Source organism: Schistosoma mansoni, chromosome 6 (assembly GCF_000237925.1).
Source record: "Schistosoma mansoni strain Puerto Rico chromosome 6, complete genome".
Classification (NCBI taxonomy): domain Eukaryota; kingdom Metazoa; phylum Platyhelminthes; class Trematoda; order Strigeidida; family Schistosomatidae; genus Schistosoma; species Schistosoma mansoni.
The window spans coordinates 13,161,695-13,184,494 of NC_031500.1; the positions used below are offsets into that span (position 1 = coordinate 13,161,695).

At 34.8% G+C, this 22,800-nt stretch overlaps 1 protein-coding gene across 1 annotated transcript in view; it reads left to right on the plus strand.

Annotated features, from left to right (window-relative positions):
- The window catches only part of Smp_156230 (hypothetical protein), a gene marked incomplete at its 5' end in the record, with an annotated part of 16,770 nt that extends 6,192 nt beyond the window's left edge, over positions 1–10,578 (plus strand). Inside the window, one exon of the mRNA XM_018798318.1 lies at positions 10,223–10,578. Coding sequence (XP_018653272.1) covers positions 10,223–10,369 — 147 coding nt within the window. The 3' untranslated portion in view covers positions 10,370–10,578. The remainder of the gene's footprint in view (positions 1–10,222) is intronic.
- Between the last annotated feature and the right edge of the window lie 12,222 nt (positions 10,579–22,800).

Below are 22,800 nucleotides of genomic sequence, written 5' to 3' on the forward strand. Positions count from 1 at the left end.
GCTACTTGGCACTCGTCAGCAAGGCATACCTGTAATATTGAGGGAACTGATGCTCTGTGACGTATTCGATCCCGTGTCATCCAGCTTCCTTGTCAGAGTCGTTACCATGTTTGTCAATTGTTTAATCCACCTTATTATCCATTATGAAATGTTTATTACTTTTCATATGACTAATTAGTTTAATATTGAATAGGTTACTTTGAACAAGCAAACATGAGGTATATATTACCTTTTCTTTCATTGATAGAACTGTCATAATAATTATTTATAGAGTAAATATTTGTTGATACACATTCTATTGTATAGTTTATTGATTTCTGAATATTTTTAAATGATTATTGAATAGAGTTTCTCAAGGTGATTTATATCATATAAAGTGGTAATTAGTTTTATATAGTTGAAATCATGAGTCAATTGAAGCTAGATCACCATGAAAAACCTGGAAGCACTAGACGGCCGTTTTGTCCTATTATGGGAATCCTCAGCAGTGCGCATCCACGATCCCGCTTCGCGAGATCCGAACCCAGGACTTATCAGTCTCGTGCACGAGCTCTTAACCACTCCACGACTGAGCCGGCATCCATCGGTGTTAATGTCTAACTTCAGCCAATCCACGAAATTGAGCGACACATCCACCAATTGTCTTCAGTGAGTTGATATCTCACAACAGACCTGGTTGTACTCCACTGATCATTGCTTCTCACTAGAACTCAAGGAAATACCTCATGGAGCCAGTCACTAGTGAACATATGATCATTATTAGAAGAGGGTTTTGTGGAGATTTTAGTAATTTTACGTAGTTGAAATCATGAGTCAATTGAAGCTAGACCACCATGGAAAACCTGGAAGCACTGGATGGCCGTTTCATCCTATTATGGGACTCCTCAGCAGTGCGCATCCACGACCCAGCTCACGGGATTCGAACCTGGGACCTTCAATCTCGCGTGTGAACGCTTAACATGTAGACCACTGAGCCGAAATCTAATCGTGTTGATATCTAATTTTAATCGATCCATGATCTTGTGCAACTTTTTATATATTATTTGAGGTGGATAACTGTCTCCATCTAACACGAATCGGACTCCAATGGTCATGGCTTTTCACTAGCATTGATTTTTGTCATATCTTCTACTGTCTATAGATATCAATCAATTAACTACAAAATTTCCACTCACCTTTGCGTCAAAAATATTCTTATAATGTAATTTCTCACATTTATTATTTCGAATGAGTTCTAGTTTAGTAGTTTACCGACATAATTACGCATATTTTCAGTCTAAAACAAGACGGTACTTGTAACTGCTCTTCTATGCCTTTTCTACATTTTTTCCCAATGTTTGCGAAAATGGAAATTTACTTGCCTCATAAATCCAGTGACAATCACAGTAACTAGTTTAGTGACCACATAGTTTGTAACTTAGACGATACGATAATATTAGTTTAGGAATCCTATTAAAAATATTTACTAACTTACTTACTTACGCTTGTTACTCCCGATGAAGCATAGGCTGCCGACCAGAATTCTCCATCTCACTCTGTCCTGGGCCTTCCTTTCTAGTTCTATTCAATTTTTGTTCATTCTTCTCATGTTTATCTCTGTTTCTCGGCGCAATGTGTTTTTTTGGTCTTCTTCTTCTCCTTTGGCCTTCAGGATTCCATGTGAGGGCTTACCTTGTGACGCAGTTGGGTGATTTCCTCAATGTGTGCCCTATTCACCTCAAGATTAAAAATATTTAGAGCACAGAAAAACCTTTAACAATAAAGATTTCTATGATATATTTATTGTCATTTAATAACTAATAAATAGAAGTATAGGAAAATACTTAAAGAATTCATTTTGTCTAGGCTATTAAATGTACTTTTTGATGGAGTTTTGTTCTCTGAGCTGGATGGTTTGGTCGTGGAGCTTTCATCATTCTTCTGAACGACATCATTAGCACAAGCTTCGGGTAGAAGTGAATTGTTTGAATTTCTTCATATGTGATTCACAGCTTGTCCTGTACACCTCGATTTAAGGTCAACAGAAACCAATCAACATCAACCACATGTGGAGAAATTCAAACACTCCACTTCTACTCGAAGTTTGTGCTGATGATGTCGTTCAGAAGGATGCTGAAAGCTCCATGACTAAACCATCCAGCTCAGAGAACAAAACTCCATCAAAAACATCCATTTGAGCTACAAATCTTCACCATCTTACTAAATGTACCTTACATAAAGAAAAAAAAGATGATAAATGATAATATTTCTTCTAAATAAAAAAGAAAAAAGATTAATTCACATTAATATTCATTCAAATTCCTTACAGAAACTAATATTGATCAATATTGTCATGGTTAACTTTCAGAAACATTTATCTTAATGTAAGTATCCATGATAAAAAAGGTAGCGGTTAATTTAAAGTATAGTTGACATATTTATTGATTTGAAAAATTTATCGATTATTCGTGAATCATAAAACAAACAAACAAAAAAATCAAACTATTCATTTTAACATTGATGCTCTATAGGATATTATCACTAAAATTACATTCTTTATTTATTTGAACATATAAATATTGGTACAAAGGGGCACCAGATATATATGCACCACACAAATCTCATTTGATTTGTGTGAGGGCTGTGATACTACCCGAGTGCTCAAACCGAAGCAGGTGGTTATCTTAGAGGGCCACATCCGGAGCCTTTGACCTAAAGATTTGATCCACAAGATAGTGGAGCATCGTGAGGAGATGCAGTCCCATGGTAGCTGGTGGCCAACGACTGATTGACACACCATTTGTTCCCTCAGGATCCTGGAGCCCATGTGCACCATTGGTTTGGAATGAGGGTTTTCCAACTTCCCTAGGTGAACTTTCTGTGTCCACCAACCTGGGTAAAGCGCTGGACATTCGCTTTTCGTCCTCTCAATTTCGTAGACAACAGTAATGCCACGAGAAGGAAGTGAGTAGGACTTCCCTGGCAAAGGCTATATACGCGTGGTCATATAAGAGCATTTGGAGAGGGAGAGCAGACTCTCCGCACTCTCGGCCGTACCAGGGCATCTATTGTACATAATAACTACTTAGATTGGTTCATGACTTCAGTGAATTATCATTATTAGTGTGAGTTTGAATTGTCCTGTTTTTGATTGTCAGGACTGTATTTTAATCAGTTCTAGTTTGCTTTTATGCGCACTGCTTCGATGTTTCTATTCTGAGTCAAGCTTTCTAGAGTAGATAGATTGCAGCCAGAAATGGGATCGATGAGGTTTATTTCTTTCTACCTGAGTCTTGTCAGGTGAAAGTAATAATGCCCACATTGGGATTAAAACCTAGTAATGTTCACCTCAAATCCCATCAAATTATCTCTTTGAGCTAATGAATCCAATTGGCAATCTACATAAGAATCATATATGCCAACTAAGACTGATCAAATTCAGTCCTGATTATCAACAACTGAATAACTCAAACCTTCCTAATAACCTTATAAATATCATCCTCCTTGAGCAGGCCAATGGCTATTTGAATTCAATAGTTCAATGGATAACGGATTTAAAGTGAAAGATACTGGGTTCAAGTTCCAATGTGACCATAAACACTAGTATACAAGTACATTTAGATGAGAAGTTTCATAGTGAATGATATATGCTTTCTGGACTTTGGAGTTAAAACCCAACTATTCCAACTAGACTGAAATAGTTGTGATTGAAGACTACATAGTAAAAGTGAAAAATATTTCCACTCTTTTAGAGACAACAAACAAGCATAACAATGTTGTTATATATATATACTTGTAGTGTTAAATGTCATCTAGTCAATAGAATTTGGATTGTTGGTATGCAGATAGAAATTAGTTTACTTTCTTTATTCAGTGGCATTTTATCGATAATATTCAGAAATTCGACTTGGTATTAATAATAACAATGGATCAGAAGGGGTTTTGTGGAGATTTCAATATTTTCATAGTTGAAATCATGAGTCAATGGGAGCTAGACCACCATGGAAAAGCTGGATGCACTGGACGGCCGTTTCGTCCTATTAACAATATTAAAAGTAATTCTTTTGAAGTATAACTATAAGCTTGGTTACAAAATACTATTACACTATGATCTATTTCTGTGGATCGAATATTGTACAAAGTTGAAAGGAGTTTTTTCTTCACTCAACACATCTTGAAATATTACCAGTTTGAATTAAACCTAGAGTACAAAAGTGCTTTACAAAAAATGGTTTACTTCAGTGATTTTGTCAGTAGGCTTGTACGATCCAAACCGACATCACTAAGAGAAGCAATGAAAACCGGAGATAGAGGGTTGGAGGATACTGAGTAATTTTATACTTCACAACACTAGTTGATCCTAATCTTTCAATCACTAAGAAAACAGGAAGTATTGGAAAGCCAATTTGTCATAATATAAGACTTCTCACTAGTTTATCCCACCAAAGATTTAACCTAGTACTCTCAGACCTCTCAGCAAGCGCCTAACTTTTCTGCCATTAACCCGGTATCCAAGATTCTACATGTCTAATTTCAGTATTTTCCTAGATGTGGATTACAAAACCGTGAACACCACCTGATGTCCAGCTGAAAGGTTAAATTTTCCTGAGTATATTCTTACTTATTGTCATGGTTATATATTGTTTCAATTTTATAACCATGAATAAAACAACTGACACTTCTGTCTTAGTTCTCAATAATGTATGAGTTTTGTTTTGAAAAGATGGAATGGAGGCTAAAAGAAATATCTATCATCTGATTTACAAGTTATAGTTTACAATATTATTTTTAAAAATTGTATCATATTCATAAGGCCTTTTCAAAGGTTGGATTTGTTATTATTGTGCCTATGTAAGACAGTTAGTGATTCAACTCTTTTCAACATCCTCAGCTAAATGTATGTGAACATACATTTGGTAGAAGTATTCTCCATGTTTTCTCACAATTTTTTCTACTTATTTAAAAACAGCGAATATACGAAACTGATGTACTTTCTCATTCAGTCAGTCAGTCAGCTACAACGTAGGATCAGGCACATATATGCATCTGTCCAAGTTGCCATAACCTCATTAGCACAACAAGATGAACACCGGATTCATAGAAGTAGTTAATTTCGTGGTGATAATATATAAATGAAAGATCATGTAAGAATATAGTATAGGAAGGAAGACAGATATGAAGCAATTTTAATCTCATAGTTTAAGGGAAGATAAAGAGTGTATACACCTACGCCATTGTGATCGATTCTGAGCCATGTCACCTAGAGTCTCCAACCATTGGTTACGATAGTCAAGCGGACCCCAACCAGGTAGTCTGCATCTACCAACATGGCTCAGACTAGAAGTTAATGACTTCAAGCTCTGATGCCACGTTTTGGTTTGGCCACCCCTAACATATTTTCTTATAAACAACTTTGTTTTATTTTGTTCATGCATTCTTTATAAACTGCTTTTGATAGTTGGTTTTTGTGACAGTTTAAAACCTGTTATGTTTCAATCGAAAATTTGCAATAACAACAGCTGTTTTGTCCTAGTAGAGGATGTCTCAAAAGTGAGCATCCACTATTACGTCAGGGATTCTTATGTATGACATCACGAAGTGTTAAAACTTATTCGATTTATTATATAGACGCTATATTTATTCACTTGTGTTTAGGATGCCTAAAACGGTTGAGTTTAATCTTTTTAATGTTACAAAGTATGTTCCGATCACTTTAGTACCGTTTAACATGTTTATTTTTTGAAGTGAATAAGTTACAAACCGGGATAAGAAGTCAATTTTACGGGTGTTATTACTAACTATAACGTTTCATGACCTAAGTTTAAATTCACAGTGTGATAGTTTAACATTGGTTTTAATCTCAGTGTAAAATGTTAATCAGTACGATATGGAGTTTGTACCTTCTAGTGTAACATTACTTCAGGTCAATATATTTCGTATCAATCAAGGTAGAATTTTGTTTAGTATATCAGGTGTAAACTTCTGCCTAGTGTGACAATTACACTTTTTGTATCATTCTGTGTGAACGTTTTAGGTATTTTACAGCAATATACTTGAGTTTATTATTATTATTATTATTAGCTTTATTCAGTATTATATTTTTGGTACAATATAGAATTCTCAGCACAAAGTACTTCGACAAGTTTCCGTTTCTTACTTCTTCGTCTTTCCTGACGATAAATATCGAGTAATCTTTAGTTAGAAGTTAGCAACCCAATCAATCGACATCTGGATAATGTACATTCTTCTCGCTGCATATTACCAGCAACCACGATATCTCTGATTAGGCCTTCTGTAACCTATACAGCGAAAGGTTTTACACTTTTCAGAAACGCACCTGAATAGGTTGTGCGATTAATAGGCATAATGATGTAGTAAAACAAACGAAATTAGATAACTTGTTGAAATATCTAGATGACAGGAACAGGTAGCCCAGATGCTTAAACAGGCCGCCTGAAATGTAACATTATGTATCTTTTTATTTATATAACATTAATTAACTAGTCATCAAATGTGTATAAAATCAGTATATAAGTATGTTTGGTTTAATAACGTCGTGTTTTTGAAAAGTCAATAAATCTTCATTGCGTCAATCTTTGAGTTTTCATCTCGAATTCTGGGAATTACAGTAGTTCATGTTTCCAAGTTTAGGACCATGGATACCACAATAAACAATAAAACGTTTTTGATGTATAGTTGAAATCATGAGTCAATTGAAGTTAAACCACCGTGGAAAACTTGAAAGCACTGGACGGCCGTTTCGTCCTATTGTGGGACTCCTCAACAGTGCGCATCCACGATCCCGACTCGCGAGACTCAAACCCAGGACCTACCAGTCTCGCACGCGAGCACTTAACCGATAGACCACTTAGCCGGCATCCAAAGGTGTTAACGTTCTCCTTATTATTCATCTGAGTTTAAGAATCAGACAGTCTTATTGTTGGGATGATCCAGAAAATGAAAAGTGAAAAGTCATATGTAGAGTTTCTGATTGACTGATTACTACACTTCTACTATGTTTAGTAGCATTCTAGAATTTTCAGGAAAAACCAAGGACTTCTTGAGTACTTTAAAAACCATATATTTTCTGTACGTGAATGAACATTTGGAGTAAAGTGCTTCTCGCATATCTGGCGCCTTTTCTCTCGTGTTGAATTCGCTGTGTAGATTTAGTTTGGGGGTTATGAGACTAGCTTAGGATCCGAATATAGCGTTCAATTAGCAAGACTTATAACTTATTTCCGTTAAACGGTAATAAACTACACCACAATGAATTCAGATAACTTTATCAACCTTCGTAATTCATTTTTATATCCATTAATTATTAAGTGGAATATACATGAGGTTGATAACTTAATAATCGTTGGAAGTATTGGAGCCTAGGTAGTCAAAAAATATCAATATATTCAACAACATTACAGTTTACATTAGGGACTAATTTTATTCAGATAACCATTGAGAATCACGAAACACATGATAACTTATTCGTTCAAGTATGAAATGACTGAAAAATCGAAAGGTTTTCGGTTCTATCGTTTGTAGGGTTGTTGATGGGTTGAGTATCTTCATACTAGGATTAAACAACTATCCATTGCCTCCTATTTGTCAGTGCTTGTCTTACCAAGATCAATACTTGATGTAAATTATGACTTTATAAGAACTACTCAAACTCCAATACTAAAAAATAACATTATAATAATAGTGAATGCAGTTCATTTTTGAATAGGATGTTTTGTCTATATTTCAGTTTATTTAGCTATGAAGACTCATACATGAAATAGATCCACATTCATCATTTCTCATGAAATACATTACTGAAATTGTTTATTGACTCTTATATTATACAAATTACAATCATTCTAGAATAGATTTATATATGGCATTTTCATTTTACATTTCTTGTGATTGAATATTGAACAGAACGTAAAGAAAGGAACAGTTGATCTACTACTTTTGTCGACCTTTCTATAAGCGACTTTTGCGTTTAAAGTAGTATCATGTAACTAATGTATACTTTTATTATTATTTTGACTAGAAATAATTTCTAACTTGTCATAGTAACATTGGTTAGTCGCCACGACGAGTTTCTTTTTCTTTAAGAAATCGGAATAATAAATGTTTTAAAAACTTTTGTGAATCCGAGAAAGGTTGCTGTTATGAATTTAAAAGGCCGTTGCCAATTTGTCATAATTTTATGTCCGTCTTTTTATCACGTGAATTATCCACTAATCGGAAAACGACTTGTCTAATCTTAACACTGTGCCAAAATCGTTGATGTTCGACCGGTATGAGCAGTCTAGAGTCCTTATCGGTCCACCTAGCTCTCACAATTGAGTCCAGAACACTAATTACAGCTTCTACTATGCTAATCATTTATTTCAAACATACTCGGCTTATATACCAGACAGACAGACTGCATCACACCATAAAATAGAAAATAATATTTGTACAAGATCAAGTTAAATGTGGCTGTGAACGTGGGATACAATACTCAATAAACTGAATATAATTTAGGGACAGTAATTCGTATGATAATAATCCATAAGTCAAAATGAAGCTTGTAATAAGATGAATATAGATATACATAATCTAGTTACTGAAGAGCTATACAATAGGAATATATATAGAATAATCGTCCATTAATAGGTCCCGGAAGTTACTTGTGCTTATGTCTTCACTAGGATATAACAGTTACAAATACATTTAGACTGTCAATCTTTTTGAGAACGTCTAGTAAATCTTAAAACTCGACTAATTAGTCACTTTAATGACCAATTTTAGCAAATTTTCTTATAGTTTCTATAACAACATCATAATTTTTGTCCCTTAAAAATCCTCACGGTTACCTGGAGACGTCTACTACTGGAAGTTATACTACTGTTATAGTTTGTTCAAAAACTAAGAGTACTAGATTCATAGTTTAAATTGTAAATATTTGGTTTACCACATTAGACAAACCCGAATCAAATGAACAGTAGTATGTAAGCCTAATGAAATTACGATAATATATGATAGGGCAAGAATTAGGCTTAACAGCTAGACACCTTTAGAGAATAAGTGACCTACAAACTGATTTTGTTCGATCGTCTATAATAACCAATCGTTTTATGTGCTTGTAAACATTCTATGCATAGGTATACTAGATACAAATATTTAATTGTTATAGCTATGGGTCTTGTTTTCTAATATCAGTTCAGTTGATGACTTGTCTCAATAACTTGATCTTATAAGTAGCTATCATAAGGCCACATAGTAGCATCCCATTTCATCTACTATTAACATAGCGTTTTTCAGCTTAAGGACAAAAATTTTGTAGAGACATGCAATATCTGATATTGAGACTGATACGAAATCTTCCTATGCACTAGCTCAACTGGCTAGTCGAGTGAAACAACCAACATTGAGAAAGGAATTTTATTTACCAACCGAATAGTCATGTATGTGTGCCCCCGAATGCCCTGGTACGGCCGAGAGTGGGGAGAGTCCGCTCTCCCTCTCCAAATGCTCTCTCATGGCCTCGCGAATATATAGCCTCTACCAGGGAAGTCCTACTCACTGCCTTCTCGTGGCATTACTGTTGTTTACGAAATTGAGAGGACGAAAAGCGAATGTCCAGCGCTTTACCCAGGTTGGTGGACATGGAGGGTCCACCTAGGGAAGTTGGAAAACCCTCATTCCAAACCAATGGTGCACATGGGCTCCAGGATCCTGATGGAACGAATGGCGTATGAACCTATTGTTGGTCACCGGCTACCATGGGACTGCATCTCCTCACGATGCTCCACTGCTTTGTGGATCAGACCTTTAGGTCAAAGGCTCGGGGTGTGGCCCCCTAAGAAAGCCGCCTGCTTCAGTCTGGGCACCTGGTCAGTATCACAGCCCTCACACAAATCAAATGAGATTTGTGTGGCGCATATTTATCTGGTGCTTTTTTGTACCAATATTTATGTGTTTAAATAAATAAACATGTATGTGTACTCATTTATATATATCCTCCCCTTAGAAATTTGAGCCATTATCGGCGAATTTCTCACTCCTATAAAATGTAAGCCAATTCTTGTTCAGTCGCGTACATCTATCATTTAGCCGATTCCTGGCTAACCCAGTGTTTCAAACTCGGTCATAAAATCTTACCTCATATGTATACTGATGAGCATCAGAATTTGTCACTCGGACTTTTTTCTTATTATATACGTTTTTCACTACTCCTTAATCTTTCTTTTGTTCTGTTACCTTTCTGTAGTATGGCGGAAGTTTAATTCGACCTCAGTCACCTCAACGATTCGATATGATTCATGTGGATTTATCAGAAGAAAATGAAACAACATTAAATGATTTTGTCAAAGAATTAGAAAGTAAGATCCAATCAGTTGCAGTGAAGGTGTTTTGAAGGTTGAAACAACAGTGGGATGATAACACTGATAACGACAACGATAACAGCAATGTTAACGAAATGGAAAGAATATTGTAGAAAAAACTTTATTTATTGAATTTATTATTATTATTATTATCATTATAATCGTTTTTCGATAAAAATTTATTATATTCAATGAATGATACCTGTTACATCATCATGTTTAATAAAGATAGTTCACTGAAAAAGACTGTCTATTCAGTGATTACATTTTTCAAAGTTACACAGTGATAGTTCACTGAAGAAGACTGTCTATTCAATGATTACACTTATTAAAGTTACACAGTGGTATTTATAGTTAATTGACATCTATCAGAAAATTGTTAAGTCCTAAAAAGAGTCGATAAAATATTGATTAAAAATATTTTTATTTGATGTTAAATAGTTGGGGGTGGTCAAAAGGAGACTCTGGACCTAGCTTTTGTCTTATTTGTCAGCATGGATCACCGATGCTTCCTGTATGATTTGAACTTATTTCACTAAGTTTTACAGACTAATATATTGCAGCTAAGCTATTCGAGTTGCGACTGACATCCTGAGATATTAACATTGATTGATTTTGAGTAGTAACCAATGTCATGTTTATCTAGTTCTTTAAGTGTTTACTGAATTCTCTCGGTCAAATTGCAATTTAGTCACTCGCCTTAGTGACTTGAAATGACTAGTTTAATGCCGAGATGTTAGTTGATTACAAGCAGTCACCAGGAGACCATTTAGGAGGTCAATAGCGGTCTGAACTGCTCAGTTATTTGAAATGGATGACTCAGGTTTGAATCCATGAGAATACATAATTTCCCTCAAGACAGAAGGTACCACTTACCGATATGCTCCAACTAGCACGAAACTCAAGTCAAACAGGGTTTTCTATAGACTAGATTCGACCACCTAAAATTTCAAGTAATCTTTTAGAATAGTGGCTACTTGATCAACGGAACTCGATCAATATTTAACGAGCTGGAAGTACGTGACATCAGTCACCACTCACTGACCACTCAATTATATATTTCCATGTATCATGTATAAGTTGCTCAATAACTGGAGGGTAATCAGGAGGGGGAATGGAATGGAAGTAACAATTTGCAGGTATATACTTAAGATAACTGATCATTTGGTAAGTGTAAGGAAGTGATGAATATGCATGTTAAATAATCTTACGGAATTATTGAAATCCAACGACTGGGTGCTGGGACCACAGAAGGACGAAGTACTGTACACATCACGTCTGAACACAGACACCAAGGTCAGATTGGTGAATTGTTAAAACCTCAGCTATCCACTAATTCTTTGCAGATTGTCCTAGCCCGTTTGATTTTATCGATAAATTTTGAAGTTTTTGTAGAGACATATGACCGAAGTTGACCATACTTTCAACAACATAATGATTGAGTTAGTTGAATTCGTCTTTCGATAACTATGCAAATAATATTCGGATATCTATATAGAAGAGCCAACTTTGTTTGGCCAACATTATGTACTCCGTGTAAAAAAACATTCAATAAATAAGGTGGTTCAAATGTCAGGTTTTCGTTAACATGTCCTTGGATAAGATATCTGCTGGAAAATATCATTCATAAATCAACTCAAAATAGGGTTATTTTTAAGATTTCTACAGTCGTATCCGCTTTGCAAAATATCCCGGTATTCCTTAATGCAAAGTGATTCTTCCAATTATTTCTCTTCGTGATGAAACTCCGTTTTACGTCCCCCATATTAAACTGAAAAACCTTATTTAAATTCGAGAATTTTAAATAAGTTAACTTCATAATACATTTATCACTTGAATACAGTTATATTAAGTTAACTGTTTACTATGAGTTGTTGATTTTTCTTCATTATTTGAGGTTGGATGATTGAACAAAATCAACCTAACCTGGGTTTCACAGTAGTCAGGAATCATCTACAAAATGTACTTGAAATTTTAAGTTAACAAACACTTTATCGTTGATTCGGACCCATTTCCCCAACTGTCATAGAATGATCACTTAGCTATCCAAGACGTCTTAACCTTGTGTAAGACTTGAATATCTATACTAATTAACATTTATATCTTATTAACAACTTAGATAACTGAAATCTGAATAGATTAACATTTGTGGGTGAATACAGTCGATTTGACAGCATCTCAATCAAGAAAGTGACTTATGAAACATACACTTATCTGTATTCACTTAACATTGTTTGGACCTTCTCATTGATGTTTAGAACTGCAATTGATCAGTCTCTTGTTGGCATATGTGCATCCTGTGCGAACTACCTCGATATTGCCTGAAGTCACAAGCTTTATAAGCAATGATGGAGCTTGTGACTCCAGGCAATATCGAGGTAGTCCGTACAGGATGCACATATGCCAATAAGAGACTGATCAATTGCAGTTCTAAATAACAATGGGAAGATTCAAACAAACAATATCAAGTGAATTTAAAACTTCACCCCATTGCACAAGCAAATGGCTATCAGGGCTCAATAGCTAAGTGAATAACGCGATGGCGTTTGAAGCCAACGGTACTGGATTTGAGTCCAAGAGTGAACATCAACTCTGAGATGCAGGTACATTCAGCTGACGAGTCCCAACTAGGGCGAAACGCGCGTCAAACTGGATTCCACTACTAGCCAAGATCCATTATTGATTATTAAGCTTGTGAATACACTTATCTATTTTGCATTCTTTATCGATTGTTAGTTTCATAATTAAACAGATAAGCTGATTTCTTGGAAACATAAAAATTCTGCAGCAAACAGCAATTTGGAAGACTCTTCCGGTCTCCCACATTGTTCGGACATTCCATGTACCTATAAAAATTGTCGCTCTGGTTGTAAGAAGGTGCATCGGCCTCATGACTTCCGAAGGAACTCGGCTTTCATCATGAGACGTCATAATTATTCCTTCTACTCCCAGGGCAGAGTTTGAAAGGTTTGAATGATTTTTTTTGGTTAGCGTTTTTTTTAGCGAGTTGATTTTCTACGGGATGGGGTCGCTAACCCCATGCCCAACCCTCCTCCTTTACCCGGGCTTGGGACCGGCAGTAACCCCCAGAGGAGCTACAGGCGGAGTTGGAAACATAAAAAAGCCATATTCAAATTGCTTATGATGAATTTAACCGTTTTCTTAAAGTGGAACAAGGTCAATATCTCAATAAATAATCACTAAATTAATGGAACAATGTTATTGATCAATAAAGAATCACATCAAAAAGATCAATTCAGAAACCATATCTACTTTAAATTACCTTCAAAATTCAACATTTTCACCATCTATCATTTAATCATATTGAACATTTACTTATGGCTTAAAAAACACAAAAATGTTCCCCTTCTTGTTCCCATAGAAATAATTAACCTTAACAAAATACTCTCTGATCTGTCTCATTTTTAAAAAAAAAATTTTGTTGCCATGGTTTAATTAATGTAACTTTATTTTGTAAATGTCATGACATTTTATTCCTTTCAAGTACTGAATTTAATCCACGATAAGAATTGAAATAGAAAATCAGAATGCAAGTAAATTCATTTATGCTATAAGGTTGCTGATTGGTTTGATATACTCACACTCAATAATTTAATCATTCAGTGGTCTATCGGTTAAATGCTCGCGCGCGAGACTGATAGGTTCTGGGTTCGAATCCCGTGAGGTGGGATCGTGGATGTGCACTGCTGAGGAGTCCAACAATAGGATGAAACGGCCATCCAGTGCTTCCAGGTTTTCCATAGTGGTCTAGCTTCAATTGACTGATGATTTCAACTACGTAAAATTACTAAAAATCTCCACGAAATACCACATTCAGTAAAGAATTAGATACAGACAAGAGAATGTGTTTATTAACAAAAGGAGCAGAGGATAAAAGTATATATTACAATATAAACAAATAGTAAACTGGATATGCTCTCTGCATTTTTTGACCAAGCATAGGCCATATGGGCTAAATATATGCAATCGACATACTGAGATATTCATTTTTGTGATCAATTTAATGAAATACAAGCATTAATAAATCATGGTTCGAGAAAGACTTGCCTCTTTAATGTAAAATAGTCTTTTGTAATTCAAATGAATGGATTCAAGTATATTAATCTATAGGCTGTGATTTAAACGGTAATCTGAATTGGCTTCCGATATGTGTTTATAATAAAATAACTTATAGAACAAGAAGAAGGAGATAATATAAACTATTCAGAATTTTAGTGAAGTGAATTATAACAAACTGTACTGCTAACATCCATACTCCAACTTTTGACTTCATCGACTTGAAGTTACCTACTATTAAAATACATTATGAACTTGATAGTTTCTTGGAAATTATCAGGTTATAAATCACGATTACATCTATTTCATTCGCTATTTTTGTTATACCAAACTATCTGAATCCTTCAGTATCAAATCAAACAACGTAACCAACATTTTACTTTTCAGAATAGATAAACTGTAGATAAACAGCCAAATCCTGGATCAGCGTTTCGTACTAACTGATACTCGTGACTAGATCCATTTAAAACTAAAGAAAAAAAAGAACCTTTTCAGTGTATTCTAGATTTTTAACAGATTTGGCAATATTAATAGACCTTTGTATTCATAAAATGATTCATTACAATGCCAAATACTAACTGATTTTTTTAGTCATATGTTCTTTAATTTATTCTTCAATCATTTTAATCAGTTTCCTATGATTTATTCATGTATTGATTTTTAAATATGTTATTTCGATAGTGTAATAAGAAAATGAAGATTATCAGAATTATGTGATAACATTATAAGCGAAGATGGATAGTGGTTAGCAGTGGAATCCAGTTTGACGTGCGTTTTGTCCTATTTGGGACTCGTCAGCTGGATGTAACTGCATCTCAGAGTTGATGTTCACTCTTGGACTCGAACCCAGTACCGTTGGCTTCAAACGCTATCGCGTTTGTGAATCAAGGCTATATCGAGGCGATACGCACAGGATGCATATATGCCAATAAGAGACTGATCAATTGCAGTCCTAATCATCGATGGGAAGATTCAAACAAATAATATCAAGTGAATTTAAAACTTCACCCCATTGCACAAGCAAGTGGCTATCAGGACTCAGTAGCTGAGTAGATAACGTGATGGCGTTTGAAGCGAACGGTACTGGGTTCGAATCCCAGAGTGAACATCAACTCTGAGATGCAGGTACATCCAGCTGACGAGTCCCAACTAGGACGAAACGCGCATCCTGGATTCCACTACTAGCCACTATCCATCTCTGCTTATAATACATGATTTTATACTGTAAATATGTAATTATAATGTATCATAAATAGTAAATCACAATATAAATATAATTAAACTATCTATAGTATAAAGCTAAGTAACAAATGTATGAAAGTTAAAAGATAATATAAACAGTTGATGAGTTAACTAAAAGTTTACAATAAAGGTAATATCATAAACCTAGTACGTATTAAATCAGTCGAATATATATATTAATATAACGGATGGTTTACAATAATTTACCTCTGTTACACGTATACTACTATAATAGGTTTATAAGACTAATCGCACTATATCAGAATAAGGATTCACAACCCAACATAGAGAACCGGATTAATCTTAGAGTATATTTTATTCAATACAATTACAAGAATTCATACACAGTAGGTTCGGATTAGAAATCAATCATAAGAAAGAAAACTACATATTTAATAGTTTGTAGGCTGTGACTATTTGTCTGCGCTCAACAACCAACCATCGATACATCATATATATCATTCATGGTAAATTAATTCTTAAAATTCTACCTTTTTCAGTTATTCGCCTATGTATACAGCGAGTTCAATGGACAACTGAACAATTGTTTCTTTTTACTGTAGGACTCCTCAGTACTCATAAATACACCAGAGATTGAATCCATAACGTTCATATCTCACTTTTAGAATAATGAGTTAAAATCTAATAAAACCGACAAGTGTCATATTAAAGCGAAATAACTGACTATTGTTACCCAATTTTATTTTAAATATTCATTAGCTCTAATGGTGTATGCTACCGATGTCGACAGATATAAGTTGTATGTATCATCAATAGAAAGTGAAATTTCGGGCGGCACAAGATTAAGATGTTCGAAGAAAAGAGAACAAGAAAAGAGGTTGATTGGTGTGGAACTAAAGAAACAATGAAGTTTATGACGATGGATTGACATTTCACGGAAGAAACAGTGAAGTTGAACGTCTCGTATGCTGAGTGTACGGCGAGTTTGATGGTCTGGCAGTTCGACAGAGCTATGAAGGTCAACACGCTGCAGAATCGATACTTTGACGGAGAGCGTGGCACAGACTACAGAAAAAAAGTGGCACCTCAAGCAGACCCACCGAAGGAACGACTACTTCAAAAGGGAGGACGAGTGTGTTGTGTGCAGCTGGTGTTGACAGATATAAGTAGTATGTATCATCAATAGAAAGTGAAATGTCTGGCCGCACAAGGTTAAGAAAATCGAAGAAAAGAGAACGAGAACAGTGAATGATTACTGTGGAAATGAAAGAATAGTCAAGTTTGAGACAACCAATTAACATTTTGCAAATGAATAATTTACTATATAGTTCTTCGATTTTCCTAAAAGATTCTATAATTTTGTTTTTAGATTTATATATTTAAACACATGAATATTGGTACAAAGGGGCACCAGATATATATGCACCACACAAATCTCATTTGATTTGTGTGAGGGCTGTGATACTACCCGGGTGATCAAACCGAAGCAGATGGTTTTCTTAGGGGGCCACACCCCGAGCCACTGATCTAAAGATCTGATCCGCAAGGCAGTGGAGCATCGTGAGGAGATGCAGTCTCATGGTAGCCGGCGACCAACGTTTGATTCATATGCCAATTTTTCCCTCAGGATCCTGAAGCCCATGTGTACCATTGGTTTGAAATGACGGTTTTCAAACTCCCTTGGTGAACTTTCTGTGTCCATCAACCCGGTTGAAGCGCTGGACATTCGCTTTTCATCCTCTCAATTTCGTAAACAACAGTAATGCCACGAGAAGTCAGTCAGTAGGACTTCCCTGGTTATCTCCACTCGTGTTCCCGTTCATTGCAGCTCTAGTCAGTTCTTGATAGTAATAAAAAAACTGTTTCTTCTTCTACAAGAAAATAATCAAAAAAAAAAGAAAAAGGAGAAAAGAACTAAACTACTTATTTCATTTAAATAAACATTTCTATAATTTTCTCACGAATTAATTTCAATGAGCCAAATTTAAGACACTTAATTCTGTTGCTTTTTACGTTATTTGACTCATTCAATAAATTGTTCCTTTTATGTTTTACACTATCTCCCTTCTTTCCTTCTCTCCTTTCTTTCTTTCTTTCTTACTTACTTACTTACTTTCTTTCTTTCTTTCTTGCCTACTTACTTACTTACTTACTTTCTTCATAACATTTATTCCAATTACTTCTTCTTGTATATTCTTTGAAATCTGAATATGTACATTGAATATGTACTTTCAGTGAACAATACTAATGGATTACAAATAAGTAGTAGGTAATAGTATTAATCGAAATAGCAGACAATTAATTTTTTATTAAGAATTAAAACTAAATTATGGACATAGTAACAAGTAGTTAGCTTTCAGTTTATATACTTTATAATCATCGGTAATTTTTGTATATGACTGTTAATACTACTTTTATTACTATTATTATCATTACTATTGATACTTCTGCTGTAGTGAACGAGAACACCAGTAGGGAACCACTTAGTAAAATCTGAGAATCATATGGTAAATTATTCATTTGCAAAATGTCAATCAATTGTCTCAAACTTGATTGTTCCTTCGTTTTAACACTAATCACCCTCTGTTATCGTTCTCTTTTCTTCGATCTTCTTAACCTTCTGCTACTACGTATTTCACTTCCTATTGATGATACATGGAGCTCCTGATATGCGACGACATATACGACTATTTATTGTCCTAAGCCTTCTTTCCCCCCCTACAAGTTTTCAGGAAGAATCATTCTTGTATAACCAACCTGCTGACTGAGGTGGACAGATGAACAACCATCCTTGATTGACGTCATTCACCTTGACTTCTCAAAAGCTTTTGATCGGGTCGACCACATGTCTTATCAATAAGCTCAAAAAATTAGGTGTCAAATCATCTTTAATTGATTGGTTCACTTCATATCTAAACAATCGACATTTTAAGGTCAGGGTTAACTTCACTTTCTCTCAGGCTATGAATTTTCATAGTGGTGTCCCCCAGGGTTCAGTATTAGGGCCTCTTCTATCCTTGATTTATATAAACAACTGGTGTTGTCTGACTTGTTGCTTTTTGCTGATGATGTGAAACTTCTGAGAGTGAGAGATACTCAACCAAGAGGATAAACTGGCACGTCATAAGGGTCTGACTCGAATTCAAAGTTGGGCAGACGACAATGGACTTACGTTAAACACTTCAGGGTATAAAGTATTCCATCTGAGACATGTTGAAGACTACAGCTACAACTTAGGCAACTCCCCTCTAAAAATATCCCACGTTGAAAATGATATAGGAGTGTTGATACCTTACGATTTGAAGTCTTACGCTAGCTGCTACAAAAATGCCTTTCAAGCAAACTTTGCACTGATAACATTGCAGCGCATTTTTGGCCAGTTTCACAAAAGAACTTTCCACACACTCTTCAACAGTTTTATTCGTCCCCATTTAGGATACGGAAACATAGTATTTCCTCTCTCACTCCAAAAAGATGAGGACACTCTGTAGCCTATCCAACGGCGAGCCACGAAATCAGTCCGGAGACTCAAATTCAAGCCTTATGTAGAGCATCTCCAATCAATAAACCTTTACCCGTTAGAGTATTTGGGTCTTAGAGGTGACCCCCTAATGGCTTACAGCATCCTAAATACTTATGGACATCCCCTTAAACACCTACTTAAGTCTAGTCCCAACACAAACCTAAATGATAACACTCAGAAACTGGAGACACAACACAGCAGAGCGGACTGTCGACACAACTTCTACTCATTAAGAGTAGTCAAATGTTGGAATTCTCTACCGACTGAGCTAGGTCAAGCGACTTCACAGCAGTCTTTTAGGAGGAAGCTTGAAGTATTCTTAAGGACTAAGGATAGTATCTTACTATAATTTACCAATTTCCTTTTCCTCATTTATCGATAATATACCTAGGTTCCTGCCTGGAGATATTGGTGATCCACTGCTATTAGATACGGAAGTCCGTTAAGCGAAAGCTTTTTCTATTCCGTCTACAACCATTTGAACCACTCTTCTTCTAATAAGCATTCAACTTCCCATTCATACTACATACTACTGATGTCTCTCCGTATAAGTAGTGCACACACACCACTACTACTACTATCACTGACACTACTACTAATTTTATAACGCTTTTCAATTGTTACTTAATAATTACTAATGATTTTTATTAAACTCATAAATACTTCTATTTGTTCACTGATTTTCAATCATATACTCACTAGTGACTGGCTCCATTAGGTAATTCCTGGAGTTCTAGTGAGAACTCGTGGCCAGTGGAGCTAATCTATGTCAGGTAGAGACAGGTATCTACCTCAGTACAATAGAAGTTGGTCGCGTGATTTCGTGGATTGGTTGAATTTAGACATTAACACCGCTGGATGCCGGCTAAGTGGTCTGTTGATTAAGTGCTCTGGCGCGAGACTGGTAGGTCCTGGGTTCGAGTCCCGCGAGGCGGGATCGCGGATGTGAACTGCTGAGGAGTCCCACAATAGGACGAAACGTCCACTCAGTGCTTCCAGGCTTTCCATAGTGATCTAGCTTCAATTGACTCATGATCTTAACTATATAACATTTTCAATCAAGTGAATAAATTATCATTGGTATATTAATATAAAAACTATAGAGAATTTTCAATGTTCATTACAGTTTTTATAAAGTCAGTAAATGAAGTTAATTGTTCAATATTATGTTGGGTGTGTGTGTGCTTACTGTTGACAAACTAGATGCATAAATTCAAAAGAATAAAAGTCTTTTAATCAATATTCAACAAAGCGAAAATGAATAAAATCTAAAGAGTTCTTCGAATAATAGCTCCCTTTGTTCAAAAGTAATCACAACAACGGTTAAACTCCCCCTGTCTCCCTTTGTTATATCTGAAGGTCAGGAATGTGATCCCTGGTGAGAGTTTGTGTACGTCCTAATGTGAAGTCAAATATTGAGACTTGAAAGATATCTAAGGCTTCTCAGTTATAATTTTACCTTAAGTGAAATCAACCTATGATGAGTATGACACTCAAATTACATTATAATAGCTTGTTTCATTGGTAAATAAAATAGTTGATGTCTCATTTTGAACTATATACCTGAAGCTCCTACGACAGAAAAAAATACTGTGTTACTTCGAGTTTATAAATTTACCGCGATAAAGTTCATTCGAAGAAATTGATACAAACAAAAATTTAAATGAAGGTTGATAGAACATAATTAAATAACCACAAAATACAAACTTGAAGAATTCATTTTATACTAGAATATACCTGAATGAACGGACTGTGAAGCTGTATATTCGCGATGGTAAATATAATCTACACTCTTTTTAAGCATATTCATTTCTCCCCTAAGTATACTAAGAATTTGGTGAGTTCGAGAATGACTCTTAAAGTACATCTTCCCGCAATCAAGAGGAATTTCACCACAATAAACTCAGTTAGCCATAAAAATCCAGATTTGAATACTGTTGTAGGCAACTCATGATTTTAGTACAAATTAAGATTACAAACTATTATACATATAAGCAAAGATGGATAGTGGATAGCAGTGAAATTCAGTTTGGGACTCGTCAGCTGGATGTACCTGCATCTCAGAGTTGATGTTCACTCTAGGACTCAAATCCAGTACCTTTCGCTTCAAACGCCATGGCGTTATCCACTCAGCTACTGAGTCCTGATAGCCACTTGCTTGTGGAATGAGGTGAAGTTTAAATTCATTTAACATTGTTTGTTTAAATCTTCCCATTGATGTTTAGAGATTGACCAGTTGCAGTCCTAACACATCAATGAGAAGATTCAAACAAACAATACTAAGTGAATTTATTATACATATATATTGACCGATCACTGTGTAATGGCTGAAGTTATATTTACCTCATCTTTAGTTCTAATCGAATCCTATTGATCGATTTGCAATACGGTAACTATTTCAATTGACTCAACATCACAATGTTTTCATATAAATTAGGTAAAGATAAACGATAGAAAATCTTAATTGATCTAGGTTTCATGATATTTAGCAAATATCAACAAGGCGTACTTACAATCGTGAAAGAGTTGATGTCTACTATTTCAATTAATCCCTTGAAACCACTTAAAATAATATTTATATATGAGATTTATACATGAAACTATATTGGACGTATGAAGACAATTGCTTTCCAAGGATCTTATTTAGAACAAAGTGTTTCAATATGGATTGTACATGAGGTATCAGAGAAATTGTATATATCATCCTAGATACATATTCATATATTGGTAATTGTTTTGATAATCATGGTTATTAATAACTCACTGATTAATTGGTCATGAATACAAAATTAAACAAAAAAAATTCTTCTAACTTTAGGTTTCATCACATGTGATTCCGTAAAATAACCCACTCAAAGGAAGGGCTTTCCCGACCTGCTAAGCGAGTAATATACTTGAACCAATGACTAATAAGTTTTAACTGAATTATAGTATACATATATCATAGGTATATACTGTAGTTTTTTTCTGATCCTGATAAGAGCATATAAACTTAGAATTGATTTCAAGCAATTAGAAGTCATTGCTAGAAAACTTGTTCGACCAACGTTCAGTCACATCTTAGGATTAAAACTTGTATCTTTTACTTTGACTATAACTGAGTTATTCAAGCAGTATTTAAATACGTAACATTGGACAAGTGGATTGCAATGTTATGTTACAAACTAGTGAGTATATTTGCATTAGAATTTGATTAGTACTTGTGATTATATATTTATATTTCATTGATAGTATCACATTTGAATGACTAACAATCATTTATTTCCTCTTTGTCTCTTCACACATTTACTTGTTGTTCACGTTTACAACTATATTGGGTAAAAAGAAAATTATCTTTTATCGTTTTCTTTAATCTTTTCAAAATTTGTTTATTCTTATATGTAATTGTTTATCAAGTGAAAGAAAAGAGAGGGTTCTTTTTTTTAAAAAAAAATCAATGACTGATTGAATAAATTAAACAGATTACTGCTTTCAATTCACTTAGTATTACTTATTTACATCTTCCTATTGATGTTTAGGACTGTAATTAGTTAGTCTCTTATTGTCAATCTCATATATCCATACTGTGATATAGCCTTGATTTACAAGCATTATAAGCAAAGTTGAACAGTGGCTAGCAGTAAAATACAGGATACACGTTTCGTCCTATTGGTACTAGTC